The sequence below is a fragment of the Ranitomeya variabilis genome, chromosome 6 (genome assembly GCF_051348905.1).
Source record: "Ranitomeya variabilis isolate aRanVar5 chromosome 6, aRanVar5.hap1, whole genome shotgun sequence".
In the NCBI taxonomy this organism is placed as follows: Eukaryota; Metazoa; Chordata; class Amphibia; order Anura; family Dendrobatidae; genus Ranitomeya; species Ranitomeya variabilis.
The window spans coordinates 120,948,211-120,970,017 of record NC_135237.1 but is presented as its reverse complement, the minus strand read 5'-3'; the positions used below and the strand labels follow the sequence as shown (position 1 = coordinate 120,970,017).

The following is a 21,807-nucleotide window of genomic DNA, read 5'->3' as shown; positions in this document are numbered from 1 at the left end:
CTCTGATTTGGTGGGCGGGGCCCCTCGGCCTCCGATTTGGTGGGCGGGGCCCCTCGGCCTCCGATTTGGTTGGCGGGGCCCCTTGGCCTCCGATTTGGTTGGCGGGGCCCCTCGGCCTCCGATTTGGTGGACAGGGACTCTCGGCCTCCGATTTGGTGGGCGGGGACCCTCGGCCTCCGATTTGGTGGGCGGGGCCCCTCGGCCTCTGATTTGGTTGGCGGGGCCCCTCGGCCTCCGATTTGGTGGGCGGGGCCCCTCGGCCTCCGATTTGGTGGGCGGGGCCTATGCGGCCTCCGATTTGGTTGGTGGGGACCCTCGGCCTCCAATTTGGTGGGTGGGGACCCTCGGCCTCCGATTTGGTGGGCGGGGCCCCTCGGCCTCCGATGTGGTGGGCGGGGCCCCTCGGCCTCCGCTGTGGTGGGCGGGGCCGGGCCCCTTGGCCTCCGATTTGGTTGGCGGGGCCCCTCGGCCTCCGATTTGGTTGGCGGGGCCCCTCGGCCTCCGATTTGGTGGGCGGGGACCCTCGGCCTCAGATTTGGTGGACGGGGACCCTCGGCCTCCGATTTGGTGAGCGGGGACCCTCGGCCTCCGATTTGCTGGGCGGGGACCCTCGGCCTCCGATTTGGTGGTTGGGGACCCTCGGCCTCCGCTTTGGTGGGCGGGGCCCCTCGGCCTCCGATCTGGTGGGCGGGGTCCCTCTGCCTCCGATTTGGTGTGCGGGGACCCTCGGCCTCCGCTTTGGTGGGCGGGGCCCCTCGGCCTTCGATTTGGTGGGCGGGGCCCCTCGGCCTCCGATTTGGTTGGTGTGGACCCTCGGCCTCCGATTTGGTGGGTGGGGACCCTCGGCCTCCGATTTGGTGGGCGGGGACCCTCGGCCTCCGATTTGGTGGGCGGGGACCCTCGGCCTCCGATTTGGTGGGCGGGGACCCTCGGCCTCCGATTTGGTGGGCGGGGACCCTCGGCCTCCGATTTGGTGGGCGGGGACCCTCGGCCTCCGATTTGGTGGGCGGGGACCCTCGGCCTCCGATTTGGTGGGCGGGGACCCTCGGCCTCCGATTTGGTGGGCGGGGACCCTCGGCCTCCGATTTGGTGGGCGGGGACCCTCGGCCTCCGATTTGGTGGGCGGGGCCCCTCGGCCTCCGATTTGGTGGGCGGGGCCCCTCGGCCTCCGATGTGGTGGGCGGGGCCCCTCGGCCTCCGATTTGGAGGGCGGGGACCCCCGGCCTCCGATTTGGTGGGCGGGGACCCTCGGCCTCCGATTTGGTGGGCGGGGACCCTCGGCCTCCGATTTAGTGGGCGGGGCCCCTCGGCCCCGCGTTTGGTGGGCGGGGACCCTCGGCCTCCGATTTGGTGGGCGGGGACCCTCGGCCTCCGATGTGGTGGGCGGGGCACCTCGGCCTCCGATTTGGAGGGCGGGGACCCCCGGCCTCCGATTTGGTGGGCGGGGACCCTCGGCCTCTGATTTGGTGGGCGGGGCCCCTCGGCCTCCGATTTGGTGGGCGGGGACCCTCGGCCTCCGATTTGGTGGGCGGGGACCCTCGGCCTCCGATTTGGTGGGCGGGGACCCTCGGCCTCCGATTTGGTGGGCGGGGACCCTCGGCCTCCGATGTGGTGGGCGGGGACCCTCGGCCTCCGATGTGGTGGTCGGGGCCCCTCGGCCTCCGCTTTGGTGGGCGGGGCCGGGCCCCTCGGCCTCCGCTTTGGTGGGCGGGACCGCTCGGCCTTCGATTTGGTGGGCGGGGCTCCTCGGCCTCCGATTTGGTTGGCGGGGCCCCTCGGCCTCCGATGTGGTGGGCGGGGCCCCTCAGCCTCCGATTTGGAGGGCGGGGCCCCCGGCCTCCGATTTGGTGGGCGGGGACCCTCGGCCTCCGATTTGGTGGGTGGGGACCCTCGGCCTCCGATTTGGTGGGCGGGGCCCCTCGGCCTCTGATTTGGTGGGCGGGGACCCTCGGCCTCCGATTTGGTGGGCGGGGACCCTCGGCCTCCGATGTGGTGGGCGGGGCCCCTCGGCCTCCGATTTGGAGGGCGGGGACCCCCGGCCTCCGATTTGGTGGGCGGGGACCCTCGGCCTCCGATTTGGTGGGCGGGGACCCTCGGCCTCCGATTTGGTGGGCGGGGACCCTCGGCCTCCGATTTGGTGGGCGGGGACCCTCGGCCTCCGATTTGGTGGGCGGGGACCCTCGGCCTCCGATTTGGTGGGCGGGGACCCTCGGCCTCCGATGTGGTGGTCGGGGCCCCTCGGCCTCTGCTTTGGTGGGCGGGGCCGGGCCCCTCGGCCTCCGCTTTGGTGGGCGGGGCCGCTCGGCCTTCGATTTGGTGGGCGGGGCTCCTCGGCCTCCGATTTGGTTGGCGGGGCCCCTCGGCCTCCGATTTGGTTGGCGGGGCCCCTCAGCCTCCGATTTGGTGTGTGCTCTGCCTGGGGCCACTGTGCTCTGCCTGGGGCCCCATATGCTGCCTGGGGCCCCTGTGCTCTGCCTGGGGCCCCATATGCTGCCTGGGGCCCCTGTGCTCTGCCTGGGGCCCCATATGCTGCCTGGGGCCCCTGTGCTCTGCCTGGGGCCCCTGTGCTCTGCCTGGGGCCCCATGTTCTGCCTGGGGCCCCTGTGCTCTGCCTAGGGCCCCATATGCTGCCTGGGGCCCCTGTGCTCTGCCTGGGGCCCCATATGCTGCCTGGGGCCCCTGTGCTCTGCCTGGGGCCACTGTGCTCTGCCTGGGGCCCCATATGCTGCCTGGGGCCCCTGTGCTCTGCCTGGGGCCCCATATGCTGCCTGGGGCCCCTGTGCTCTGCCTGGGACCACTGTGCTCTGCCTGGGGCCCCATATGCTGCCTGGGGCCCCTGTGCTCTGCCTGGGGCCACTGTGCTCTGCCTGGGGCCCCATATGCTGCCTGGGGCCACTGTGCTCTGCCTGGGGCCCCATATGCTGCCTGGGGCCCCTGTGCTCTGCCTGGGGCCCCATATGCTGCCTGGGGCCTCTGTGCTCTGCCTGGGGCCCCTGTGCTCTGCCTGGGGCCCCTGTTCTCTGCCTGGGGCCCCATGTTCTGCCTTGGGCCCCTGTGCTCTGCCTGGGGCCACTGTGCTCTGCCTGGGTCCCCATATGCTGCCTGGGGCCCCTGTGCTCTGCCTGGGGCCCCATATGCTGCCTGGGGCCCCTGTGCTCTGCCTGGGGCCCCTGTGCTCTGCCTGGGGCCCCTGTGCTCTGCCTGGGGCCACTGTGCTCTGCCTGGGGCCACTGTGCTCTGCCTGGGGCCCCATATGCTGCCTGGGGCCCCTGTGCTCTGCCTGGGGCCCCATATGCTGCCTGGGGCCCCTGTGCTCTGCCTGGGGCCACTGTGCTCTGCCTGGGGCCCCATAGGCTGCCTGGGGCCCCTGTGCTCTGCCTGGGACCACTGTGCTCTGCCTGGGGCCCCATATGCTGCCTGGGGCCCCTGTGCTCTGCCTGCACTGTGCTCTGCCTGGGGCCCCATATGCTGCATGGGGCCCCTGTGCTCTGCCTGGGTGTAGGACACTGGTGAAGTCACTTATCTCCGGACATTAGCTCCGGACATTATCTCAGGACATTAGCTCCGGACAAAGCCACGGAAGTTGGCACAAATTGCAGGAAGTAGTATTCTAGGCAATTATATATTAGATGAAAAGTGGCATTACCAGTGTAAGACATGCAACTAACACAGAGCAGTAGAACGGAACTTTGTCTCATAACAAACACATTTGCTGCAGATCTCACAGCTCTGCTGTACTGCAACAATATTGCAACTCTGACCGCCTTTAAGAAGTGGAAGCAGGGAGAAAAAACTTCAGATGTGTCTGGTATAATCACACCCCGCTTTGCAGCTAGATAAGGAGAGTAGCCAGAAGCCCTTACACATCACACTGATAACACTTTTAACCTTTACAAGTTTCACTCTGGTAACTCCCATTTTTCTTAAAACAATTTCTGGAGGTAGATTCTCATACAGATCAGTGCCCTTCTCTTAAGGTACCGTCACACTAAACGATATCGCTAGCGATCCGTGACGTTGCAGCGTCCTGGATAGCGATATCGTTGTGTTTGACACGCAGCAGCGATCTGGATCCTGCTGTGATATTGCTGGTCGCTGCTGAAAGTTCAGAACTTTATTTGGTCGTCAGATCGGCGTATATCGTCGTATTTGACACCAAAAGCATCGATGCCAGCGATGTTTTACAATGGTAACCCGGGTAAATATCAGGTTGCAAAGCGCAGGGCCGCGCTTAGTAACCCGATGTTTACCCTGGTTACCAGTGTAAAATGTAAAAAAACAAACAGTACATACTCACCCTCTGATGTCTGTCACACATCCCTCGCCGTCCGCTTCCTGCACTGACTGAGCGCCGGCCGTAAAGTGAAAGCACAGCACAGCGGTGACGTCACCGCTCTGCTGTTAGGGCCGGCGCTCAGTCAGTGCAGGAAGCAGACACCGGGGGATGCGAAGGTGAGTATGTACTGTTTGTTTTTTTACATTTCACACTGGTAACCAGGGTAAACATCGGGTTACTAAGCGCGGCCCTGCGCTTAGCAACCCGATGTTTACCCTGGTTACCCAGGGACCTCGGCATCGTTGGTCGCTGGAGAGCGGTCTGTGTGACAGCTCCCCAGCGACCAAACAGCGACGCTGCAGCGATCGGCATCGTTGTCTGTATCGCTGCAGCGTCGCTTAGTGTGACGGTACCTTTAGCCCTGAACAGCTCATTTACAAATAATAAAAATGTGGATTTCCTGAGCTTCCCTAATTTTTCCACTCTTTTCTGTTTTGTCCAATGTCGCTTCATTGCAGAAATATTAAAATTTGTTCCTTTTGTAGCGCAGTATGTGATATCTCTGCTTGCAATCCAACTGGGAGTCTTCCTCAGAATCTTCTCTGTGGGAGCGTATGCTTTCACATCTTCCTCCAAGCTGCTGACAACCACAACATGGTAGCGGATCTAGCAGTCAATCAGTCTCACACACTTCCAATTTGTGTTTGGCAGCATTTGGGAGGGAGGGTTGAAAGTGCTCACCCCAAGAAAAGACTCTGAACAAAAACACCCAGTTTGAAAGAAAAAATGTCTCATAGTACGCTCCAAAAGCAACAAATATAAATATCTCTGACACAGTGCAAAATGGGAAAAGAGCTGCAGAATCAGAGGAACTCAGACATTTTTGCAAGGCATTTAACTCATTTTTTTCAGCACATGACAGGTCCGCTTTAAGGGGTTTGCCTAGTTAACAAAATCCTTAAAAATATACCTAAAATGCAAGGGTATGCAATTTACTTATACACTAACTATTCAAGATGCCTCCATCTTCTGACTCTGGTCCCATGCCCTGGGCCATTCACTTCCAACTTGTGCTAGACACAGGATGGTATTTTCATTTGACGCTGTTTGTGTCTGAAGGGGGCTAGTGTTATGACCCCAATGGTGAGGGTCTCAGAGGAACGTGGAAGTCTGCAGAATACAAAAATCCAGCTCATAGGGCAGTGGTAACTGGGTTGACCATATATCTACTCCTAACGCCAACACTAGAAGTAGCCGGGGATCATTCCTACGTTGATTCTAGATGACACGCGCCAGCCGGAGAATCTAGCTACCCCTAGTAGAGGAAAACAAAGACCTTTCTTGCCTCCAGAGAAGGGGACCCCAAAGCTGGATAGAAGCCCCCCACAAATAATGACGGTGAGGTAAGAGGAAATGACAAACACAGAAATGAACCAGGTTTAGCACAGAGAGGCCCGCTTACTGATAGCAGAATAAAGAAAGGTAACTTATATGGTCAACAAAAACCCTATCAAAATCCACACTGGAAATTCAAGAACCCCCGAACCGTCTAACGGTCCGGGGGGAGAACACCAGCCCCCTAGAGCTTCCAGCAAAGGTCAGGATATAGATTTGGAACAAGCTGGACAAAAATACAAAACCAAAACAAATAGCAAAAAGCAAAAGGCAGACTTAGCTGATATAACTGGAACCAGGATCAGTAGACAAGAGCACAGCAGACTAGCTCTGATAACTACGTTGCCAGGCATTGAACTGAAGGTCCAGGGAGCTAATATAGCAACACCCCTAACTAACGACCCAGGTGCGGATAAAAGGAATGACAGAAAAACCAGAGTCAAAAAACTAGTAACCACTAGAGGGAGCAAAAAGCAAATTCACAACAGTACCCCCCCCTTAGTGAGGGGTCACCGAACCCTCACCACGACCACCAGGGCGATCAGGATGAGCGGCATGAAAGGCACAAACTAAATCGGCCGCATGAACATCAGAGGCGACCACCCAGGAATTATCCTCCTGACCATAGCCCTTCCACTTGACCAGGTACTGAAGCCTCCGCCTGGAGAGGCGAGAATCCAAGATCTTCTCCACCACGTACTCCAACTCGCCCTCAACCAACACCGGAGCAGGAGGCTCAGCAGAAGGAACTACAGGCACAATGTACCGCCGCAACAAGGACCTATGAAATACATTGTGAATAGCAAACGACACAGGAAGATCCAGACGAAAAGATACAGGATTAAGGATTTCCAATATCTTGTAAGGCCCAATAAAACGAGGTTTAAATTTAGGAGAGGAGACCTTCATAGGAACAAAGCGGGAAGAAAGCCATACCAAATCCCCAACGCGTAGTCGGGGACCCACACCGCGGCGGCGGTTGGCAAAGCGCTGAGCCTTCTCCTGTGACAACTTCAAGTTGTCCACCACATGATTCCAGATCTGCTGCAACCTATCCACCACAGAATCCACCCCAGGACAGTCAGAAGGCTCCACATGACCCGAAGAAAAGCGAGGATGGAAACCAGAGTTGCAGAAAAAAGGCGAAACCAAGGTGGCGGAACTAGCCCGATTATTAAGGGCAAACTCAGCCAACGGCAAGAATGTCACCCAATCGTCCTGATCAGCAGAGACAAAACACCTCAAATAAGCCTCCAAAGTCTGATTGGTTCGCTCCGTCTGTCCATTAGTCTGAGGATGGAAAGCAGACGAAAACGACAAATCAATGCCCATCCTACTACAAAAGGATCGCCAGAACCTGGAAACGAACTGGGATCCTCTGTCTGACACAATATTCTCAGGGATGCCGTGCAAACGAACCACGTTCTGGAAAAACACAGGAACCAGATCGGAAGAGGAAGGCAGCTTAGGCAACGGAACCAAATGGACCATCTTGGAGAAGCGATCACATATCACCCAGATAACGGACATGCCCTGAGATAGCGGAAGATCAGAAATGAAATCCATGGAGATATGTGTCCAAGGTCTCTTCGGGACAGGCAAGGGCAAGAGCAAACCGCTGGCACGAGAACAGCAAGGCTTAGCTCGAGCACAAGTCCCACAGGACTGCACAAATGACCGCACATCCCTTGACAAGGAAGGCCACCAAAAGGACCTGGCCACCAGATCTCTGGTGCCAAAAATTCCCGGGTGACCTGCCAACACCGAGGAATGAACCTCGGAAATGACTCTGCTGGTCCACTTATCCGGGACAAACAGTCTGTCAGGTGGACAAGACTCAGGCCTATCAGCCTGAAATCTCTGCAACACACGTCGCAGATCCGGAGAAATAGCTGACAAGATAACTCCATCTTTAAGAATACCAACAGGATCAGCGACTCCAGGAGCATCAGGCACAAAGCTCCTAGAAAGAGCATCGGCCTTCACATTCTTTGAACCTGGTAAATACGAGACAACAAAATCAAAGCGGGAGAAAAACAATGACCAGCGGGCCTGTCTCGGATTAAGGCGTTTAGCAGACTCGAGATACATCAGATTTTTGTGATCAGTCAAGACCACCACACGATGCTTAGCACCCTCGAGCCAATGACGCCACTCCTCAAATGCCCATTTCATGGCCAACAACTCCCGATTGCCCACATCATAATTTCGCTCGGCAGGCGAAAACTTCCTAGAGAAAAAGGCACAAGGTTTCATAACAGAGCAACCAGGGCCTCTCTGCGACAAAACGGCCCCTGCCCCAATCTCCGAAGCATCCACCTCAACCTGAAAGGGAAGTGAGACGTCAGGCTGGCACAAAACAGGCGCCGAAGTAAACCGGCGTTTCAACTCCTGGAAAGCCTCCACGGCAGCAGGAGCCCAGTTAGCTACATCGGAGCCCTTCTTGGTCATATCCGTCAAAGGTTTCACAATGCTAGAAAAATTAGCGATAAAACGACGGTAGAAGTTAGCGAAGCCCAAGAACTTCTGAAGACTCTTAACTGACGAGGGCTGAGTCCAATCAAGAATAGCTCGGACCTTGACTGGGTCCATCTCCACAGCAGAAGGGGAAAAAATGAACCCCAAAAAGGGAACCTTCTGTACACCAAAGAGACACTTTGAGCCCTTGACAAACAAAGAATTTTCACGCAAAATTTTAAAGACCAACCTGACCTGCTCCACATGCGAATCCCAATTATCAGAAAAAACCAAAATATCATCCAGATAAACAATCAAAAATTTATCCAGATACTTCCGGAAAATGTCATGCATAAAGGACTGAAAAACTGAAGGCGCATTGGAGAGCCCAAAAGGCATCACCAAGTACTCAAAATGACCTTCGGGCGTATTGAATGCGGTTTTCCATTCATCACCTTGCTTAATGCGCACAAGGTTGTACGCACCACGAAGGTCTATCTTGGTGAACCACTTGGCACCCTTAATCCGGGCAAACAAGTCAGACAACAGCGGTAAAGGATACTGAAATTTGACAGTGATCTTATTTAAAAGCCGATAATCAATACAAGGTCTCAAAGATCCGTCCTTTTTTGCCACAAAAAAGAATCCCGCACCAAGAGGGGAAGAAGACGGACGAATATGTCCTTTTTCCAGAGACTCCTTGATATATGAACGCATAGCGGTATGTTCAGGTACCGACAGATTAAACAGTCTTCCCTTAGGAAATTTACTGCCTGGGATCAAATCTATAGCACAGTCACAGTCCCTATGAGGAGGCAGTGCACTGGACTCAGACTCACTGAAGACATCCTGATAATCAGACAAATACTCCGGAACTTCCGAAGGCGTAGAAGAAGCAATAGACACAGGCAGGGAATCCTCATGAATACCACGACAGCCCCAACTTGAGACTGACATAGCCTTCCAGTCCAGGACTGGATTATGGGTCTGTAACCATGGCAGCCCCAAAACGACCAAATCATGCATTTTATGTAAAACCAGGAAACGTATCACCTCGCGGTGTTCAGGAGTCATGCACATGGTAACCTGAGTCCAATACTGCGGTTTATTTGCTGCCAATGGTGTAGCATCAATACCCCTAAGAGGAATAGGATTTTCTAATGGTTCAAGAGTAAATCCACAGCGCTTAGCAAATGAGAGATCCATGAGACTCAGGGCAGCACCTGAATCTACAAACGCCATGACAGGATAAGATGACAGTGAGCAAATCAAAGTTACAGACAGAATAAATTTAGGTTGCAAATTACCAACGGTGACAGGACTAACAACCTTAGCTATACGTTTAGAGCATGCTGAGATAACATGTGTAGAATCACCACAGTAGTAGCACAAGCCATTCCGGCGTCTATGAATTTTCCGCTCATTTCTAGTCAGAATTCTATCACATTGCATTAAATCAGGTGTCTGTTCAGACAACACCATGAGGGAATTTGCGGTTTTTCTATCACATTGCACCGAATTAGGTGTCTGTTCAGACAACACCATGAGGGAATTTGCGGTTTTGCGCTCCCGCAACCGCCGGTCAATTTGAATAGCCAGTGCCATAGTATCATTCAGACCTGTGGGAATGGGAAAACCCACCATAACATTCTTAATGGCTTCAGAAAGACCATTTCTAAAATTAGCGGCCAGTGCACACTCGTTCCAATGTGTCAGCACGGACCATTTCCGAAATTTTTGGCAATACACTTCAGCCTCGTCCTGCCCCTGAGACATAGACAGCAAGGCCTTTTCTGCCTGAATCTCAAGATTGGGTTCCTCATAAAGTAAACCGAGCGCCAGAAAAAACGCATCAAGATCAGCCAATGCCGGATCTCCTGGCGCCAGCGAAAAAGCCCAATCCTGAGGGTCGCCCCGTAAGAACGAAATAACAATTTTTACTTGCTGAGCAGAATCTCCTGATGAACAGGGTCTCAGGGACAAAAACAATTTACAATTATTCACGAAATTCCTAAACTTAAACCTGTCTCCGGAAAACAGTTCAGGAATCGGTATTTTAGGTTCTGACCTAGGATTTCTGATAACATAGTCTTGTATGCCCTGCACACGAGTAGCCAGCTGGTCCACACTTGTAATCAAGGTCTGGACATTCATGTCTGCAGCAAGCATAGCCACTCTGAGGTAAAGGGGAAGGAGAAAAAAAAAACTCAGAATCTTCTTTCTTATAATCCCTCTTCTGCAATGCATTAAACATTTAATACGGTCCTGGCAAACTGTTATGACCCCAATGGCGAGGGTCTCAGAGGAACGTGGAAGTCTGCAGAATACAAAAATCCAGCTCATAGGGCAGTGGTAACTGGGTTGACCATATATCTACTCCTAACGCCAACACTAGAAGTAGCCGGGGATCATTCCTACGTTGATTCTAGATGACACGCGCCAGCCGGAGAATCTAGCTACCCCTAGTAGAGGAAAACAAAGACCTTTCTTGCCTCCAGAGAAGGGGACCCCAAAGCTGGATAGAAGCCCCCCACAAATAATGACGGTGAGGTAAGAGGAAATGACAAACACAGAAATGAACCAGGTTTAGCACAGAGAGGCCCGCTTACTGATAGCAGAATAAAGAAAGGTAACTTATATGGTCAACAAAAACCCTATCAAAATCCACACTGGAAATTCAAGAACCCCCGAACCGTCTAACGGTCCGGGGGGAGAACACCAGCCCCCTAGAGCTTCCAGCAAAGGTCAGGATATAGATTTGGAACAAGCTGGACAAAAATACAAAACCAAAACAAATAGCAAAAAGCAAAAGGCAGACTTAGCTGATATAACTGGAACCAGGATCAGTAGACAAGAGCACAGCAGACTAGCTCTGATAACTACGTTGCCAGGCATTGAACTGAAGGTCCAGGGAGCTAATATAGCAACACCCCTAACTAACGACCCAGGTGCGGATAAAAGGAATGACAGAAAAACCAGAGTCAAAAAACTAGTAACCACTAGAGGGAGCAAAAAGCAAATTCACAACAGGCTAGCTGACTGTTATTTTCAATAGCTAAAACTTTCCCCTACCTAAAGGGAGCCTACCAGTAGAAAGAGACACTATTAACCTGCACATATGGGGTTAATATGCAGGTTAATAGCATTGATCTACAGTATATGAAATGTATTATTTCAGTTTGTTACATGTAATACAATTAACAGTAGAAAGCTGCTGTAATACAGATGATTTCATATAGACATATCGGTGATGATTGGGCTGATCTTACTCATGTGCCGCACATCAGCAATGTCTAAATGCGGTGACCTAGGAAAACCTAAAATATTAAAGGGAACCTATCACCAGAAAGAGCACTTTTAACCTGCAGTAATGGGGTAAATCTGTAGGCTAATAGCATTGTCAACCTGCCCGGTGCCCTGCCCTGGCTGACAGCCAGCGCTAATGCATACAGAGTCAATGTCAGCCAGGGCCGGGGGCGGGGTTACAGCCTGCCCTAATGCAGAGCCAGTGTCAGCTGGCCAGGAGCATGGTTACAGCCAGGCCTAATGCACAGCCAGCCCCAGCCAGGGCCGGGGGCACGGTTACAGCCAGCCCTAATGCACAGCCAGTGTCAGCCAGGGCCGGGGGCGGGGTTACAGCCAGGCCTAATGCACAGCCAGCCCCAGCCAGGGCCGGGGGCACGGTTACAGCCAGCCCTAATGCAGAGCCAGTGTCAGCCAGGGTCGGGGGTGCGGTTACAGCCAGCCCTAATGCACAGCCAGTGTCAGCCAGGGCCGGGGGCGGGGTTACAGCCAGGCCTAATGCACAGCCAGCCCCAGCCAGGGCCGGGGGCACGGTTACAGCCAGCCCTAATGCAGAGCCAGTGTCAGCCAGGGTCGGGGGTGCGGTTACAGCTGCCCCTAATGCAGAGCCAGTGTCAGCCAGGGCCGGGGGCGTGGTTACAGCCAGCCCTAATGCACAGCCAGCCCCAGCCAGGGTCGGGGGCACGTTTACAGCTGCCCCTAATGCACAGCCAGCCCCAGCCAGGGTCGGGGGTGCGGTTACAGCTGCCCCTAATGCACAGCCAGCCCCAGCCAGGGCCGGGGGCAGGGTTACAGCCAGCCCTAATGCAGAGCCAGTGTCAGCCAGGGCCGGGGGCACGGTTACAGCCAGCCCTAATGCAGAGCCAGTGTCAGCCAGGGCCGGGGGCACGGTTACAGCCAGCCCTAATGCAGAGCCAGTGTCAGCCAGGGTCGGGGGTGCGGTTACAGCTGCCCCTAATGCAGAGCCAGTGTCAGCTAGGGCCGGGGGCAGTGAGTGAACCCACCCTGGTGCCACACCAATCACTGAGACCATAATGCTGCAGGGGAATAAAGTAAAGTTTCTCACCTAAGCGTTCGCTTGAGTGCGGGTGCTGGGCAGGTTGGTAATGATTAACCCCATATCTGCAGGTTAATAGAATTTTTTCTGGTGACAGGTTCGTTCTAAAATTTTAAGCAGGATTTTTTTTATGTAGAGAACACTGCACACAGAGAACACCGCACACAGTAGCTTTTCCTAGGTCACTGCAACATAACGCCACAGTCTTTGCTGATGTGCGGCACGTGGGTAAGATCACTCATCACCGCATATCAATATGAAATCATCTGTATTACAGCAGCTTTCTGCTGTTTATTGTATTACATGTAACACACTGAGATAACACATTTCATACCCCCCTTGGTGGATTGTTGTAGGGGGTGGTCAATGATCAGACAGAATAGAGATAATAGCCTATAAACTGTTTCACAAGAAGATAAAATAGATTGTCTGCTTTTTCTCAATTCTGCTTTTCAGCTGCTCATAAGTATATATTTGTTGTCAATGTACTACACATAAGTGCTGTCTGCTCTAGACTTTTTATCATTCCTGTAGTGTAAGAAGACATAAGCATCAGTGAGGCCAAACTGAAGATAACTAAAAATTGAGACCGCTCAGACCTTTGTAAATCAAAGCTAATATCCATTTCATAACAGCCACACTTGTTGCACAACATCTGAGCCTGAAATTCAGATCATGAAAACTTTCATCTCTGGAAATAATCACTGTTTGATGCAGATTCCCTTTAACTTCCTATTTGACATAACATCCACATTGTTTGATATCCCTGGGTTCAGCATGTCTCCCTCTCATTCAGTTCATCTATGATGTGGCACATGTAATTAGCACATCTTCGTGATGATACATCGCTAACAGTAGTATTCCGCTCCATGCATGAATAATTAATAGATGCCATTATTAAAAGATTACTTGTCTTGCTCTCAGTTCTATTTGCAAAAATGTAATTTTTGTTACAGAAATATTCAATAGTTCCTTACATACAGTATATGTAAATATACATCCACAATATGATGCTCATAGACGAGTGAAAATAGTCCAAATTTTCAATCTTTTAAAAAACCTTTTCATTTCATCTGTTTCTCTATTTTCCGATATATAATTTTGCATCCTTTTTTGCAATGCAGCTAAAATAAAAAAAAATAAAGCAACTGTGCATATTTCCTTGTGTAAAAATATTCTGCAAAGGCACTCTCATCTTCCTAATTCACTGCCATTGAGATAATAAAATAAGGTTTTAGTCTTTAAAATTACTAGATTACTACAGCAATAGTATCATCCCCTACAATTGTAATTAAAGAAGCACTTTCATTAAAGGGGTATTGCCATCTCCAAGATCCTATTCCAATATGTAGCAGGTGTAATAATAATAACATTGGCAAATACCTCCATTTAGAAATGTAGCATAGTTCTTCTGATTCACTATGTCATTTAACCCATGTGCATGGCATTAGGTATCCATGGTTACAACCACTAACAGCTAGCTAGTTAACTATCTGTCACTATATGAGTGATCACAATTATGGATACCTAAGCTACAGTAATGCCTTCCTTCACAAGGGTTAGGGACACAGAGAATCAGAAGAACTATACTACAGTTCTAATTGGAGATATTTGCTATTATCATTATCATTACATCTACTACATATTGAGATAGGGTCTTGGAGATGGGAATACCGCTTTAACAATTTTTACTAAACCTGTGTAAATTTTAGAGTGGTGTTCTGTCACATAATGGCAATTTAGATATCCAGCTCACAGATAGGGCATAGAGTGAGACGGAAGTCTCTTTTACACTGTAAACCTATGGAGCCTCATTCAAAGACTTTTATTGTAAAAACTTTTTCTTGTTCCTGCAGTGCTGAGTGTGATCCAAGGAGTCTGAAGACCCGTCATGTGATTGAGAAGAGGACCAGAACGGCATTGGATACCAGAGAAGATGACAATGTCATCGATAAGTAGATTAATACACTGACGCTACAATAACTAGGTTTAGGGGTAAAAAAAACTTATTAGGAGTGCTTTTTTTAATGCAACCTACACTGCCATACTTTAGCATCTTGGAGCTACGGGGACTTTATGTGCCTCTCTGCTTGTTCTAGAAGTATGGCACTATCCTGTGAATTGAGCCTTTATTACAGTATAGCTGTTGACCAGTATATGCTCGATGGGTCTATGTTATGTAGGATTGGTGATGAATAGTAAACTTGATAAACTATGATAATATAGTAAGTGTTACTTTAACCCCTTTCCAACAAACGGCGTAATAGTACGCCAATGTCGGACTCCCTCCCTTTGATGTGGGCTCCGGCACTAAGCCCACATCTTTCCCGGCACATATCAGCTGTTTTGAGCAACTGACATGTGCCCGGAATAGCCGCGGGTAGAATTGCGATCCACCCGCGGCTATGAACCCCTTAAATGCCACTGTCAAATGCTGACATCGGCGTTTAAATCTTGCTTCCGGCAATCGTACCAGAAATACGCACACCTGTGATCCCAGTCACCGGTGTATTGGCATGACAACTGCGGTCTCCTGTAGTCGGCGCTCATAGCAAGTGAGTAAATCCGCTATAGAGAGGGGATCTGAGCATCACCTCTATGTAGCAGAGTCGATCGGGTCGTGGCAGCTTCCAGTCTCCCATTGATTCTATTGAAGTATGCCAAAAGTAAAAAAATGTTTTTAAAACTATAAATAAAATAAAAGTTCAAATCACCCTCCTTTAGCCCCATTCAAAATATAATCAATAAATCAATAGAAATAAATCAATCATACACATATTTAGTATCGCTGCTTTCAGAATCGAAACGGATTAACCTGATCGCTAAGCGGCGTAGAGAGAAAAAAAAATCAAAACACCAGAATTACGTTTTTTTTGGTCACAATGACATTGAATTAAAATGCAATAATGGACGATCAAAAGGTCACATCTGCACAAAAATGGTATCATTAAAAATGTCAGCTCGGCACCAGTGTTGAGCGATACCGTCCGATACTTGAAAGTATCGGTATCGGAAAGTATCGGCCGATACCGGCAAAGTATCGGATCCAATCCGATACCGATACCCGATACCAATACAAGTCAATGGGACTCATGTATCGGACGGTATTCCTGATGGTTCCCAGGGTCTGAAGGAGAGGAAACTCTCCTTCAGGCCCTGGGAACCATATTAATGTGTAAAAGAAAGAATTAAAATAAAAAATATTGCTATACTCACCTCTCCGACGCAGCCTGCACCTTACCGAGGGAAGCGGCAGCGTTCTTTGTTTAAAATTCGCGCTTTTCTTTCCTTTACTGAAGTCCCGGCTTGTGATTGGTCGCGTGCCGACCATGTGGCCGGGACGCAACCAATCACAGCAAGCCGTGACGTAATTTCAGGTTCTTCAGGATTTTAAAATTACGTTCCGGCGTTGTGATTGGTTGCGTCGCAGTCACATGGGCAACGCAACCAATCACAGCAAGCCGTGATGTAATTTCAGGTCCTTAAGGATTTTAAAATTACGTCCCGGCTTTGTGATTGGTTGCGTCGCAGTCACATGGGAGACGCAACCAATCACAAGCCGTGACGTCACGGGAGGCTGGACACGCGCGCATTTTAAAATTTTAAAATTTTAAAATGCGCGCGTGTCCAGCCTCCCGGCTTGTGATTGGTTGATCGCGACGCAACCAATCACAAGCCGGGACGTCACGGGAGGCTGGACACGCGCCCATTTTAAAATGCGCGCGTGTCCAGCCTCCCGTGACGTCCCGGCTTGTGATTGGTTGCGTCTCCCATGTGACTGCGACGCAACCAATCACAAAGCCGGGACGTAATTTTAAAATCCTTAAGGACCTGAAATTACGTCACGGCTTGCTGTGATTGGTTGCGTCCCGGCCACATGGTCGGCACGCGACCAATCACAAGCCGGGACTTCAGTAAAGGAAAGAAAAGCGCGAATTTTAAACAAAGAACGCTGCCGCTTCCCTCGGTAAGGTGCAGGCTGCGTCGGAGAGGTGAGTATAGCAATATTTTTTATTTTAATTCTTTCTTTTACACATTTTTACATTAATGTTGTTTCGATACCGATACCCGATACCACAAAAATATCGGATCTCGGTATCGGAATTCCGATACAGCAAGTATCGGCCGATACCCGATACTTGCAGTATCGGAATGCTCAACACTACTCGGCACGCAAAAAATAAGCCCTCACTCAACCCGAGATCATGAAAAATGGAGACGCTACGGGTATCAGAAAATGGCGCATTTTTTTCTTTTTTTTATTAAGTTTTGATTTTTTTTCACCACTTAGATAAAAAATAATCTAGACATGTTTGGTGTCTATGAACTCGTAATGACCTGGAGAATTATAATGGCAGGTCAGTTTTAGCATTTATTGAACCTAGTAAGAAAGCCAAACAAAAAACGAGTGTGGGATTGCACTTGTTTTGCAATTTCACCGCACTTGGAATTGTTTTCCTGTTGTTGATGGTTACATATCAATGATAAATGAGACAAATGCCATAATAGAACCCCTCATGAATTAATGAGTTTTAGCACTTCTTTCAAAAATTAAATCAAATGTAGTCTCTAAATTATACCAACCTCAAGATTGTATTAAATAAAAAAATACAACACGCCTCACGAAAACAAGACCTTAAACAAATCCATAGATGTAAAACTAATAAAGTTAGTCAGCAGTAAAATAGTAAACCATATAATGAGAAAATAAGAAAATTGTCTTCAGATGTCTAAAAATGAAACAAAAATGAAAAACAAGACATATTTTCTTTAGCAATATAACAACCATTCCCAAGGCTGGTGTAACATATAGGTATGCATAGTTGAACGCACACACTTTTGTAAGTCCATGTATACTGCAATAAATATACAAAGCATCCTCTGTGATCTCCTGTGCAGGGACCATCAATTGGCATCAATATCAGATTCAGCACCTCTACCAATTAGCAGTTTTCAATCCTGCCAGTAGCCAAATGTAACAGTTTGCGGAGACAAAACACCACAACTCCATAATTTTAGCTTAGTTCTCATTCACATCAACAGGAACTGACTTGCAGCACCCCAAAAAGACCATTACACAGTGTATGTAGCTGTAGTGTTCCAGTGGTCATGACACGTGAAGGACCATTACCAATCTGATATTGATGACCTGTGCTAAGAATGGTCATCAATATCTGACTAGTGGGTGAACTATCCCTTTAAAAGACTATAAACTACAGCAAGTCTATTGTATCCTGTAATAAGATTTTGAATCAAGAGATGAGTTAAGTGTTACAAGTTCCCATAAAATCATTTAAATATAGATTTACCATTTCACAGCATGATATAAATACCATTATGCAGCAAGATATCCTGATGTAGAAAACTGTAATATGTCAACTAACTTGACAGGGTCAACGGTTATATTTTTGTGTTAGAGAACACATTTCCCTGCTTGTCTGTTCTATCACAGGGAGAGAAGGTTTTTGCCACGTCACCAATTCTATGAGCTCATCATAAATTGACATATTTGCTCAGTGGCCTCTGGAACTCCAACATGTCTGAATTGATTTTTGATGAGCTCAGTAGTATGGAGACACAGCAGAAACACTCACTCCTGTGATAAAACAGGCAGAAAAAAAGTTTACTTGAGAAGTAGCAGATGCAAGCCCCTGATGTTTCATTTGTATACTCACTTATCAGAAGTGGCTTATGTTTCGTCCTCTGGCCTGCAGCTGTGTTATGTGCTGAGTGCTGACCATAAACTGGAGCAGCTTTGAATGGTTGGACACAGCAAATTACAGTACATAGTTGGGGCACATTTATAAGATTATCTCAGCACAAGAATATTTTTTTACACATCCAAGTGGGGAACTTATTATTATATCAAGATCTATTGGAAAAAATGTACTTTGTTCTTGGAGCAATATATTTAAAAGCAGTACACTTAACGTGTCCATGTCCTTTAAATCTTTAATGGACAATAATATTTATACTAAAAAAATGATACTGTTTTAATATTTTTTTTAAAATGTCACCGGCTTATAAAAGATTTCACAGGGCTATAAAATGCATTAAGCATAAAAAGATAGTTACCAAATTAAACATGTGGTATATGCTAATAATAATATTTCATATAAGAGAAAAGCTGAAAAATAACTAAGAAAATCTTAAAATGGTAAAAAATAAAAACCTCAAGTACATTTGTACTGAAAATAAAACTTCATACATGTTTTATGAGGATGAGTAAATCTTTCAGAAGTCTCCATTGGTTCTCCAAACTGAAATTAATATAATTCACTGCAAATTTGGAACCTGTAAAATCAATTTTGATTTCCATTGATAACTTTTTGTCTGACTGATCACAAATTATTAGAGCTAGCATAGAAGAATAAAGATGCTATACAGCAGGGATAAGCAACCCCATTGACAATGAGCCCAAATTCACGTTTATGTTTTAATGAAAGTTTACCATAATAATGAAAGCCAGCACACTTTATAACATTGAACGCAGGAGGATCTTTATTACAGTGAACGCCATAGGACCCTCATAACAATTACCACAAAAAGTGACAGGAACAGCCGTAGAATCCTGACAATGGTCACAGACGCAGAACCCTCAAAACATTGAAGTCTCCTTGACCACACTAAATAACAGAAAATAACTTTTAATATTTGACTTCCACAGAAACCAATAAAAGTTAGGGTGCTTTCGGATTGCGCTCTGTGCTCTCGCTTGGGCATAAGTCTGAAATCCCCCACCAAATTGCGTCCAGATGAATGCGCCAACGAGGTGAATAGACTGTAATGGAGATGCAGAGCAAACATGTTCTCTGCCGTGAATCATTTTTGGGAGTGTACACCTACAGGCGGACACTCAGACGTAGTTTGCTCTGGGTCACTATTGTAGTTTACTGACCCTATCAGCACATGTGTCTGGAGGGGGATTTCAGATGTTTACCTCAACAGGAACACAGAACGCAATGTGAAAGCATCCTTAGTAAGTCGAGTAAGTCAGTTCTGTCAGTTGTGGGATCAATGGCACTCAGTGGCACTAGCCTAAAATGCAGACTAATCCCCCAAAAATCTCAAGTATGCCTTGTCAGGCCAGTTCCTCAGTCCATGTTCTAAAGCATTAATAATGAGACAGAGTAGTACGTTCTACCTTATGTCCTTACCTTTGCCATTTGGGCTTGTACACCAGTAGCTTTCAGTGATGCAACGGCTTTTTGTGCAGCAGCAGGACTGTCAAAATCCACAAATCCATAACCTGCAAAATGAAGAAATTATTTGTCAAAAGAAGAAAAAAAAGTAACAATGACAATTTCTTATCTCATATGTTACATAATAATTCTTCACGACACATGAGGTAAATGTATGTCATATGTTGTGTCTCTGCCTTTGGTGAACGAGGCTCGATTGCTGATCCCCATCTTTACTAGGAAAAGATGTCTGATTTAATCAGCCATTATGTGCCTTTTAACAGCCATGGGTGGAGCAGATCTCTACCCGTGGCTATTAACCTGTTAAATCTTGCTGTCAATCTCTGAGCAGCATTTAATGCGAGCCTTGATCGTGGGGTGTCGATGGTTTTCATGACAGCTGTGGGACATGTCTGTCATTATGATTCACCCGTGAAAGTCAGCACATGGTTGTCGTTCGTAGGAGATCGTAATTTTGTTTTATACAAAACAGTGCACACTGCTATGTATAGCACAAGCGGTGGGACAAGCAAAGGGACTTTTTAAATATAGTAAAAACTGAAACCAATGTTTTAATCCATATAAAAACAGTAAAAAACACTCAAAAGATCAAATGACCCCACTTTTGACCCATTAAAAATAAAACAAATAAAACAAATAAAAAATGCACATATTTGGTATCGCTGCATTCGTAAAAGTCAGATCTATCAAAATATGATGTAAATTAATCTGATCAATAAACGGTGTAAAGAGAAAAAAAAATGCCAAATTATTTGTCCGCAATGAAATGCAATAGGAGGCAATCAAAACATTGTATCTACCCAACAGTAAAAATATCAACTCATGGTGCAAAAAATAAGTCATTATACAGCTCCATGTCCTGAAAGATGGAGAGGAAATGGGTCTTGTAAAATGGGGACAATAGCAAATTTTTTTTAACCACTTAGATAAAACAAAAACTATACATGTTTGGCATGTCCACAATAATACTGACAAGGAGAATCATATTTTATGGTCAGTTGTACCCTATACTGAACATAGTAAATACAAAATAATAAAAAAAAACACAATTGTGGAATTTCACTTTTTTAGCAATTTCAACAGACTTGGAATTTGTTTCCAGTTTTTCAGCAGACTATATGATAGAAAGAATGGTGTCATTTAAATGTACAGCTCATCCCACAAAAGATAAGCCCTTGTATGACTATATTGATAGAAAAAAATAAAAAAAGTTATGGCTCTTGGTATAAGGAGGAAAAAAAGAAAAAAAATAGAAAATTGTTAGGTCACTAAAGAGTTAAAAGGGTTATCTGGTATGTTAATATTGATGGCCTAACCTTAAGATAGGTCATCAATACCAGAATTGAGGGGGTGTGCCATGGTGGGCTCTCTATAAAGCATTATGGTTCAAAGAATGCTTAAATTGCCACAAATATATTAAAGAGATGCATAACCTGGTGTTTTATTTCTGCATCGGACATATGATAGCATTAGGAAATGAAATTATTATAATAAGACAAGCTACTTTAACACATTTTGAGCATAAAATGCCTGTGTAATTTTCACAACCTTCATAAATTCATTAACTGTAAGTATAAGACGCTATTGATTAAGTTCCCCAGTATAATATGTTTTTGCTACGGCAGATGATTCTGTGTCATTTTTCTTGTAGGGTTCAGACATTAATATTAGCTTTTCTTTTTTAACATATTATGAGATGTATGGTAAGTTTTGAGATAAGTAGATTAAAAAAATAACTTAATCATGAGTTGTCTACGTGAGGCCACCTAGTGGTTGCGATGTAGATTGTACTTGTGAAAGATATTGTATTTAATTGGTTTAATGAGAAATTTATATACTTAACCAAATTTAAGGAAAACTAATAGTGTACACATCTGTATTAAAGGAAAATAAAAATAATATATTCCATAAATTAACAGACTTAAAAGCATCAAGATGGAAAATAAACATCTACATTCCAGCCCTATTCTCACCTTCCCATATTTCATTGCAACTGACTGCTTTCCAATCTTTTTTGGACATCTACCAAATACCAGGAATGAAAGCCATCGGTGTAACATATAACCTTGGCTGATATCTTGACAAATGCTTCACATCCTTTATCATTCATGGGAAGG

The 21,807-nt window shown here is 47.6% G+C and overlaps 1 protein-coding gene across 2 annotated transcripts in view; it reads right to left on the bottom strand.

Moving 5' to 3' along the window:
* RBMS3 (RNA binding motif single stranded interacting protein 3) overlaps positions 1 to 21,807 on the bottom strand; it is a 1,020,603-nt gene that overhangs the window by 488,191 nt on the left and 510,605 nt on the right. For both annotated transcript variants that reach the window (XM_077268961.1, XM_077268960.1), the window contains exon 4: positions 19,646 to 19,737. In XM_077268961.1, the coding sequence (XP_077125076.1) occupies positions 19,646 to 19,737 (92 nt within the window). The remainder of the gene's footprint in view (positions 1 to 19,645; positions 19,738 to 21,807) is intronic.